This window comes from Coregonus lavaretus, assembly GCF_964263955.1.
Source record: "Coregonus lavaretus genome assembly, chromosome: 36".
Taxonomy (NCBI): domain Eukaryota; kingdom Metazoa; phylum Chordata; class Actinopteri; order Salmoniformes; family Salmonidae; genus Coregonus; species Coregonus lavaretus.
Genome location: NC_140023.1, coordinates 25,553,462 through 25,564,494, shown reverse-complemented (window position 1 = coordinate 25,564,494; position 11,033 = coordinate 25,553,462). Strand labels below are relative to the sequence as shown.

The 11,033-nt window shown below is 44.0% G+C and overlaps 1 protein-coding gene across 1 annotated transcript; it reads right to left on the bottom strand.

The window, feature by feature from the left end:
• Positions 1–6,434: 6,434 nt before the first annotated feature.
• Positions 6,435–10,143, bottom strand: LOC311110933 (BLOC-2 complex member HPS6-like). Its single transcript, XM_084153579.1, has one exon. It carries the CDS (start codon positions 9,875–9,877, stop codon positions 6,995–6,997), a length of 2,883 nt encoding a protein of 960 aa, XP_084009705.1. The 5' UTR covers positions 9,878–10,143; the 3' UTR covers positions 6,435–6,994.
• Positions 10,144–11,033: the final 890 nt, after the last annotated feature.

Below are 11,033 nucleotides of genomic sequence, written 5' to 3'. Positions count from 1 at the left end.
TCTCCCCTCTCCATAGTTAGTGATAATTCCATCCGTGATGAGACCCTTCTCGCACACCCGAGGACCCTGCCTGTCTGGTGTGAAACAAAACAGAGACGCTCACACACACAGTTCCATAGCCATGACAAATAAGGAGTGGCGCTGCTCAGCAAACACGGTAAGGTCATTCTTCTCATAGTTAACACACAGGAGAAACACACACAACATTGAACCCACTGCATTCACATTAATCCTTTGACTTGTTCACACACAAGGCTGTGTAGAGCTCTAAAGAGATTTGGTCATCGCAGGGCTATGGCCATATTGAGGTTAAAATCCAAAGCCATGGATACATCTAGTAAATGTAGTGTTTCCTCCATTTCTGTGACTGGTCTGTTTGAGCTATCTTGCCAACTCCTATGGCACAAACAGATCTGGGACCAGGCTAGTTTAAACAAAGGGTAACAACAATGTTTGTGTAACTCAGAGTGAGTTGGCAATGTCAACGACCCAACAAACCAGAACAACCTATGGGAGCCATGCCATATGGTGAGGATGATGAACTATTCACAAAACATTCAAGGGCACTTCTCACATTGACACACATACTGGGCACATTCTAGATAGACACATTCTAAGGCCTGCGTAGAATATCAGGTCTTTACCACAGCACTATGATATAATGATCTTGTAAACTGTGCAAGCTTGCACATAATATGGTTATCTGGAACGCACCCAATGACACAACTACTGTAGTTCGTCTGTGTAACTGACTGTTTCTGCTGTTAGAAACACTACATTGTTGGCTTGGCAAGACAACGACCAGTTAGCGTAAATCAGAAATAGCCTGACAAAATACAATACAATCAAACAGTATATTCCAAAATAGAAAACATTCACAAACAAACAGAGACCATGTTGAAGTTTTAACTTTGATTTAATAACACACGTATGTTGCATTCATTCATAAATACCCAAACATTTTATATTTGTGTGGCTGAAAATTAAACACTACAGAAGGCTAAAGTACTGTACATGGAACACTTTTCACAGCCGATGGGAAAATAAACATTTTGATAACAGGCAATAAAAAAGGGGAACTCCACCTGTCAAAATGGAGCAAAGGCAAATAATCAAAATACTTCCTTTTCAGAGCACATTCACCTTTCTGGATTGAATAGTAGGATACTAGTCAATGGGATTTTCTGTTATTGTCATATTCTAAAGCTTTATACATCCATTAAAGTCATTGAGCCATCCAATCCGACTGGTTTCAGTTTAATTCTGGCACAAGCTTCACTTATTGATCAATCAATGTCAATGATTGGCCAGAGAGAATATACACAGACTGTGATTAAAGGTCATGAAAATCAAGAGACATTTTGGCCCTCCAGGACATATGCTGTGCACCCGACACACTAGGATATGCTAGGACATACTCATCATATGCACAGTGAAACAAACAGAACAGAATGTCATCACAAGTCACAGCATCTCATGAGTCATATCCTGCATCCCAATTCTCAACCCTTTTCACTCTAGTATGCACTCCCCAACATGGATTTAAAAGCATAGGATTGGTGTAATAACCCATGCTTTCACTAGCCCTCCGCTGTTTAATCTATGTGGGGTATTTCCTTGAATCACTTCAAGGAAAAGGGTGGAGAATTTGGGCATAGAACAAATTCATCTTTGGCTCTCAGAGCAGGCGACCAGTATTTCCTGGCCGAGTCATGTGATCAGGAAAAACACATCGCCCCATCTCACACACACACACCATCACATGGTCACCATCCCATGGTCCTGACTGCTGTATCTATAGCAGTGGTGGTGACTGCCTTAGAGCAGATATGTGACCCTAGGCTGTGAATGAGGAGCAGCAGCTCTCTGAAGGAACTCAAGTCTGTCCAGTTTTCCAATGCCTCGCAAAGAGGTTGGGAACGTGTTTACTGGCCTCATAAATGCTAGTCAGCAAGCTAATATTTAGAAGAAATAAAAAAACGTGTTTGGCTAGAGTTATGCTAACTTGTTTGCAATCCCTTTAGCGTTGATGGCTAGCTTCTTGACTAACTAGAGGTTAGCTGGCTACTTGGCTACAGTAGTAGCTACAGACATCAGTTGTTGTTGTATTATCATATTCTGCCTATTCCACCATTTATAGAATGCATACTGGCATTTGAATATAGCACGGGAACGGACACAATGTGGACATGGTGGACAAATTTAAATGTAAACGGATGAGGTGTTCGGAATTCCATGATCAGAACTCCATTATCAGAATACAAAAGCTGCATGAACTGTCATGTCTAGACACGGGCTTAGAGACTTACCCAGAAAGAGACTCACAGCTGTAATTGCTGCCAAAGGTTATTTGAACATGTTTTGACTCAGGGGTATGAATACTTATGTAAATTAGATATTTCTGTATTTATTTTTCAATAAACTTGCAAAAATGTCTAAAAACATGTTTTCACTTTGTCATTATGGGGTATTGTGTACATGGGTGAGAAGAAAAAAAAATAAAGCAATTTAATCCATTTTGAATTCCGGCTGTAACAACAAAATGTGGAATAAGTCAAGGGTATGTACACTTTCTGAAGGCACTGTATTTCAGTGATAATGCCCGAGAAGCCAGTGTTTGGAGGATATATTGGCACATAATCAGAACTCCATTATCATTCTAAATGTTCCATTGCCATACTGGCTGGCAACGTTCTTATCCCTTGCTTGCTAGCTAGCCAACTACGGCTAGACTTACAGTTACATCAAAAAGTGCAGCCAGAATAACAGCAAAGTAGCTGCATTTGCATAAGCTGTTTTTTAGTTACATTTATTTGGAGACATCCATAACAATAAGCTAATGAGGCGCGATTTCGCCTGGCATAGAAAATGTGCTCACACTTGTCAGGACACTGTTGTTCAGAGGAGCTAGCCAACAACACAGCTAAAACAATCACTTCAAATTGAAGCTGGAAAGAGTGCAAACTAACTGCACTTCGTTTCGTTTGACCTTTTTTCAATGTACATTTCTTTGTATATATCCATAAAAAGGATGCCAGCTGATTCATGATTTCGACTTGCTGAGAAACGCTGCCTGCCTGTCTGTCTCCTCCCGACACGTTCATTACTATGTGACAGCTGGAGATCGAATTTGAATATCGAATATTTGAAACAATGTTGCAAATGTCGGTGAGACAGACAGCAAGGTTAATACAAATCTCCGCTGTTGAAAACTAAATGTTAGTCTAAAATAAAATGTTAGATAATGTCTAGATGCTTTTAATAGTGGAGATCAAGCTTATAAAGTGCCTGGCTGGGCTGATGAGACAGTGGATTGCGCAGTCAGATGGAACAGAGTAAATAGGCATTTTAACGTCATAGATTTAGCCGGTGGTAACTTGTGGAATAGACTCCGGCTGGAATGTGATTTTAACCAATCAGCATTCAGGATTAGACCCACCCGTTGTATAAATCTGGATATGACTACAGAAGTGAATAATCTCAAACAATTAGATGGTAACTTTGCAAGTAAAGTTGTGAGGCTTGCTAAAGCTCTTTAAAAGTATTTTTGTAGTAACGGAAGAAGTTTCCAAAGTTTTACTTTACTATTTAAAGTAAAGAAGTTACATATTGTCAGTTATAAAAATAAATTGGTCTGATTACTTTGATAGACTACTATATCAACCTTATTCTTTTTTCGATTGTGGGGCAGTTGAAACACAAAAATGTCTAAACTACAAAATAAAAGACATAATACAAAGCGATCTTCTGTCAGAAGATGTGAATAAAAGGCAGGATAATGTTGACAACACTCTTAGGAAAGCGAAGCAACTGAATAATTCATGCTTTGGGTTTCAGAAAATAGATGCACAATTTTAGAAAATAAGAATTTAGGCACTTTAAAACAATCATCTTTATCCATTGTGCTTCATGTACAAGGTTTGATCTCCAGCCTTAAACATTTAACCCAGGCATGACAAGTAAACAATAATGGGATGTTCTATAATACTGACAATTGGGTAGCTACTCATCTGTCTGTACGTGTGTGTAAACCATGTGGCAGAACACTGAGGGGGAGAATGCTATCAGAGGAGAGAGAAAGAGGAGACAGAGAGCAGAGATGGTGACAGGGAATGCTAACAAAAGAAAGAGAGAATGCCACAGTGGATAGACAGAGAGAGAAAATGTTAGGAGGGTCTTACATCTATAATGACATTACAGTCAACGGGCCCATGCAGGGAGATGTGACCTGGTGCAGCGTGTCTAGTTTGTGTGTGTGTGCACGTGGTGTGTGTATGTCTGCACTGTGTGTGTGTGTGCGATATGCCTTGGGTTGGGCCTATCCCAACCCCACTAAGGGCATAACAGAGTTATCCCAAATTCAATTACAGGAGCTTGAAGACAGTGAGTCACCTCTCTTCTACAGGGAAGTTTGGTAGGAATGTACTAGGTGGTACTGAAGAAAGAGACTAGAGAGAAGGACAGGGGAGAGACTGGAGAGAGGGCTAAAAAGAGAATGGAAAGAGACAGAGAGAATGCAGAGAGGATTTTAAGAAGTAGAAAGTGATATTCATCTACACCTAGAAGAAAATTGACATACTTTTTTACTGAAGAGCTGTATATCTCTTGAATAAATGTGTTTCACCATAGCTTTTTCCACTGCTGCTGGAAAAGGTGTCACTATGTCAATGTTATGGTCAAACAGACACAGTTTAGTAAAATGTAGTTTAAGTTTTGAGAGTGACTGTTGACTGACTTTATGAGTAACATAAACTAAATGCAGAAGTCACGTACCAGAGATTAAACCTTTACCCCCTAAAGCCCAGGGTTAAAAATATTCTAAACAAATAAACATTCAACAAAAGAGGTTTGTGGATCAGGGTCCGATAACTGTATCACAATGACTGACAAAGAGCTTTCGATTATCGTTCGTTTTAAAGTACAGTAGAACACCTGGGACGATTTGACAGATCCGGGTTGTGTACAGTAGAACACCTGGGACAATTTGACAGATCCGGGTTGTGTACAGTAGAACACCTGGGACAATTTGACAGATCCGGGTTGTGTACAGTAGAACACCTGGGACGATTTGACAGATCCGGGTTGTGTACAGTAGAACACCTGGGACAATTTGACAGATCCGGGTTGTGTACAGTAGAACACCTGGGACGATTTGACAGATCCGGGTTGTGTACAGTAGAACACCTGGGACAATTTGACAGATCCGGGTTGTGTACAGTAGAACACCTGGGACAATTTGACAGATCCGGGTTGTGTACAGTAGAACACCTGGGACGATTTGACAGATCCGGGTTGTGTACAGTAGGCACGAAATAGAAGATCATATTTTGAAGCACAGGAGGCACTACCTGAACATGACAATGTTCATTGTAGCGTTAACATTTTGATGACAAAATAAAATAAAAAGAGGGTAGTTAATGGGTTTCTACCATATTACAGACAAGAATGGTAGCTCTGTGACATGCACATAACATCAATACATACTGAGTATACCAATCATTAGGAACACCTTCCTAATATTGAGTTGCACTCCCCCCTTTGCCCTCAGAACAGCCTCAATTTGACGGGGCATGGACTCTAGATGGTGTCGAAAGTGTTCCACAGTGATGCTGGCCCATGTTGACTCCAATGCTTCCCACAGTTGTGTCAAGTTGGCTGGATGTCCTTTGGGTGGTGGACCATTCTTGATACACACAAGAAACTGTTGAGAGTGAAAAACCCAGCAGCATTGCAGTTCTTGACACAAACCGGTGCGCCTGGCACCTACTACTATACCCTGTTCAAAGGCAGTTACATTTTTTGTCTTGCCCATTCACCCTCAGAATAGCACACATTCTCAAGGCTTAAAAATCGTTCTTTAACCTGTCTCCTCACCTTCATCTACACTGATTGAAGTGGATTAGACAAGTGACATCAATAAGGGATCATAGCTTTCACCTGGATTCACCTGGTCAGTCTCTCATGGAAAATGCAGGTGTCCTTAATGTTTTGTATACTCAGTGTATATTTAAGCAATAAGGCACGAGGGGGTGTGGTATATGGCCAACATACCATGGCTAAGGGCTGTTCTTCTGCACGACGCAACACGGAGTGCCTGGATACAGCCCTTAGCCGTGGTATATTGGCCATATACCACAAACCCCCGAGGTGCCTAATTTCTATCATAAACTGGTTATCAACGTAATTAGTGTAGTACAAATAAATGTTTTGTCATACCCGTGGTATACCACGGCTGTCAGCCAATCAGCATTCAGGGCTCGAACCACCCAGTTTATAAAAGGCTATTAATGTTCTTTCGATTAAGTGTATCAAATGCAAGGCAACTCTTAGTTAGCATTCTACTCTGTGTGCATTCCTGATCACGCAATACTTAAATAACACCACGTATATATACACATTTTTAAATACAAAATGAAGAGAGGTATGTACAATGGTAGGATTTAGTAGTAATTTAATAACCTGGAATAACTTTAAAGTGATATTTTGTTCGGAATGTAAGCTGTCAGCTATGGCCATTCATCTGCCTATGATTGACAACAGCACATAAACTAATATAAAGCCTGCCTAAAAGGAGGACATTTTGTTTTGTTGGCCGAGTTGTTCAGGCACAGCCCTGCTCCAGTGTAGAGGAAGCACTGAAGAGATGCTAGTTTAATGCTGTTCAATAGCAGATTAAACCAATTTCAATCTAACAACCCACTACCACACATCAATCAACAGAAATGTAAATACTGGTATTAATAGTTCTTCAGTTCTTTTTACTCATATGCTTTGGCTGTTAAAAGGTTTTCGTAGCTAACTGCACATCAAGTAGAGTAACATGAAGATATCTCCCCAACCTAGTAAGGCTGGGAATGTCCATAGAGCTCTTATTTTCTGTACAGAGCAGACAGTGTGTGTGTGTGTTTATGGTATAGCAGGATAAGGTTTGACAGGTTGTGGGAGAGTCAGACGGGGGTTTTGTGGTGAGAGTCAAGTGTGTGTGTGTGTGTTCTCAGACGGGGTAAGGAGGTGAGGTCACCCTGCCCCCGGGAACAGTCCTGTGTTTAGAAGTGTTGTGTTGATCCAAGATGGCCACCGTGTTGCTGATGACATCATGATTGTGTTGCTGAGCTAAGCCTATGCTAGACTCGGTGGTAGCCCTGGGCAGTCCTTTAGCCTGGCGAGGGGGCGTGGGAGGGGGGAACGAGGGCGACTGGAGGATGTCAGCATACCGTTGGTTGGGCCTGGTCTCTCTCTGTAGAACTCTACTGAGCAACGGCTTCAACAACCCAATGGTCAACTGGCTGGACTGGGGATCAGCAATGGTAGAGGAGGATGGGGAGGAAGAGGAGAGGGAGGAAGAGAAGGGAGGGACATTTGAGGAGGAGGATGATGAGGGTATATTTTTCAGCACCATGTTGAGTATGGCCGTGACTGTGAGCTCTTCAGGACACAGAGCCCATAGGAGGTCTAGGTATGGATCCAAGTCTCGATGCTGGGCCACCTCATACAGTAATGTGGTAAAGATATCCTTGTTCAGTAAGGGACTCTGCCTGCAGAACCTCTGGGCCACTTCGGTGACCCTCTCCCACTGCCGTCTCCCCATCAAGATTCTCAGAGCCTGGAGGACCGCGTTGGGTCTACCACTCACCAGGAGAAGATCCACCTCCAAGTCCTGGTTTTGTTCATAATCTGGGTCTTGTTTCAGGTCTGATCCGGGGCCGGGCAGAGGCAGAGCCGACAGGGCGCGTTTATACAGGGGCAGGCTCTCTCCGTTCTCAGCTGATCCCCTACCTCCAGAGTATCTCCAGGTGGAGCCACCCAAGCCTAGACCCATCCCCAAGCTCGCCGAGGTCTGCTGCTTCTCGGCTAGCTCCAGGAACCTGGGCAGCCAGCTGGGCTGGAAGCGGAAGACGGAGTGGCACAGGAGCTCGAAGACGGGCATGGCCGAGTTAGCGGCAGTCGGGCTGGAGTTGGAGCTAAGGCTGGGGCTAGGTTTCAAACTAGGGCTGGTGCTGGAGCAAGGTTTGGGTGACTTGTGTTTAGGCTGGCTGTTGCCATTGGTGTAGGGCAGGTTTGCGGGGACAGTATTGGCCTGTACGGGGCTGAGGACAGTCTTCCAGACCTCTGGGGGTGCTTTAGAGGACAGAGAGCCCTCTCCGTTGCAATGTAGCTGCAGAGCGCTCTGCGTGGCCCTCCAGGCCTGACCGGGGAACAGGCTGAAGATGGAGTTGAGGTAGCGTAGAGAGTCTCGGTCGAGCTCTGACGACAAGAGGAGTCTCCCCACCTCCTGCTGCACTAGACTCTCACACACCTCCTCCACCTCCCCCTCCTTCCCCCTCACCAATCCCCCCTTTACCTCCTCTAGAGAGACCAGCCCCTTCAGTTCAGCCTCCAGGGACCCCAGCAGCTTCTCCTGCCCTCCCCCGCCTCCCCCTGCACCGCTCTGGGATAATTCCACTCCCCTCTGTTCCCCGCTCTGGAGGTAGTCTCTGACGATGTTGGCCAGAGAGATAGGAGCCTGGAACATCCCTCCTCTCTTTAACTTCTCCACAGTAAGCTGAGTGCTGCTGAGACTTCTCTGTTGGTAATACTTACAGGCCTCCTCGAACACTACCTCTACCAGTAGAGCTGCGGGGCTGATGCTCTCCCCCGTACCCAGGGACGGGGCCTTCTGCTCGGGGTCGGAGTCGTGGCCCTGGGGGTCCCCCTCCCGGAGCATCACCACAAACAGGCCGGTCTCTGACAGCAGTTGTGGTGCCTGCTTCTCGGTCCCGTAGAGCAGCCCCTCTCTCTTCAGGGCTATCTTCTCCAGCTCTACGCCACACGTAGTGTCAATCAGGTAGAGGGTCCGTCCGATGGTCAGAGCCAGGGTGTCCTGGTACACGTTCAGGCTGTTATGGGCACCGCTGCTGGCCAGGCAGTTGTCAGCTAGTTTGTAGATCTGTCGTAACACCCCATCCTTCTGTAGTAGACTGACCCAGCCTGTGCTGAGCAGTAGTAACAGGCCTCCACTGCCAGTAGGGGAGTAGCCATAGATTTTTGGGGGGTTAAGGGCTGATAGGTACCCCATGCAGTCTGTTACCAATCTCTTAAAGTCGGATTCTTTAGTAGAGGGAGAGTGTTTTCGAAGGAGAGTACCTTTACAGGTGCTGCTCACTCTGAATGTGTCATGCTGGGGGGACCACGTGAGAAAGAATTTGGAGAGGGCCATGGTGGATTTGTCTTTCAAATCAGGTAGCAGGTAAACATTCTCACCTGAGCTGATGACGTTGTAGCGGGGGTTGTTGTGCAGAGCGATTTTCACGCCATCTAAACTGACAGCTGTTTCCCCCACCTCATAGGTCCGTTTGCAGATGCAGTACCTGAAGTTGTTGGTCGCGTTGACAGGTGAGGAGCTCTCTGATAGAGGCCTCTCCTCACACCAGAAGATGTAGTTCGGACTGGCCGAGACAGAGATGACTTTAGCCCGGGGACTGTTGCAGAGGTCCGCAGTGTGCAGGAGATGCCATCCCCCTTTGAGTTCCAGAAATTTCCAAAACTCTGCTTTTCCATTCTCGAATATGACAGCTAGCACAGCAACACCCCCTTCTCTGTTGTTGTCGTCGTCAAAATACACAATATCCACAATGGGCACAGTCCGAGTCAGCCCCAAATCTAGGTGCTTTTGGCTCTGGATCAGCTGCGGTCTCTGATATTTGTCAAAAGTCATGAGACCAGCCTTGGGTTTGCGGAGAATGACATGAATGTGTCGTCCATCTGGACTCACGCGCACATCTGACAGATTACTTTTGCAACTACTGTTATTTGAATAAATCTGTTTTAGATACTCGTTTAAATCCGTACCTCTAGTAAAGTCTCCGAAATCTGCCACTTGTTCCAACACTCGCATCATGTCTACAGAGCTTGGTAGATGGGCAGAGAAGGTCTTCGATCAGTAGCTAGCACAAATCTTAACTCACTCAGTCATGATGCTTGCTGGATCCCTTAAACTCGTAGCAATCCATGTTTGCGGTTAAATCACCCGATTTTCGTCTGCTTTACTAATCACATTTCTGTCAATGAAAATGTCTCTAACTATGTAGTTATCGACATTTCAAAACAGTTGAAATCTTATCCGTAAAACAAGTTAGCAAGCTAGTTATCTGGATGCTTAGCTACCTCCTGACATCACGAGTTTATTAATTTCCGGATACAAGATTTGTTTTCTTAAAGGGGAGGAGTGGAGAGTTACCACAGCCACAAATGGCTATTTCTAAAATATTTTTTAAAATCAGATTTTAAACCTAACCTTAACACCAACATTAACCACACTGCTAACCTTATGCCTAAACCTAGTCTTAAATTAAGACCAAAAAGCACATTTTTGTTTTCATGAATTTTTACGATACAGCCTTTGTGGCTGTGGTAACTAGTGAAAACAAGGATAAAGACGTATCAGAAAGAATGCATCACAACAATACTAGCTAGAGAGAAAACGTAACAGTCTCTATTTTTCCATCTTCAGCTTGACTTCGCTTGTGAAATGATTTGGCAGGAGTCAGGATAACTAAATAATCGCAAATTAGTGCCATACAACACTTACAAAGTTACTCCTAACATTTTTTTCGAAAAACGTTCATGAAAATGATGTGACTGAATGACGAAATCGCTGAAGTTTACTATACTTTGTTCTTATGGTACTTTCAAGACAACAACAAAAAAAACAAGGTCAAAACATGACGTCAGTGATCTTCAGGTCAGAAAGACTGAGCTCTAGAAAGATGTCAGTTTCCACTTCAGGGCTGCCAACTTTCAAAGATTCTATAGCTTGGAGTGAGATTTCCTACCCTGAATGTCATTGGCTCCACCCTAAGATGGGGGTACTGGGGGTCCACCCCTACGAAAAATAAAATGTTTTAAAGCTAATTTCCTGCAATTTTCATATTGCTAAGGCCTTTGACCAGGATGGAATGAAAATGTTTAAAAATCACAGATCGGTGTATTCAGGATTCTTTTAGTTGAATACACACTCAAAATGCGACGACTTGGTTTGAAGTTACTTTGAGATT

Bases quoted from the DNA above. Each gene is read 5' to 3' on its own strand.
- LOC311110933 (XM_084153579.1), bottom strand. From the start codon at position 9,877: ATGATGCGAGTGTTGGAACAAGTGGCAGATTTCGGAGACTTTACTAGA.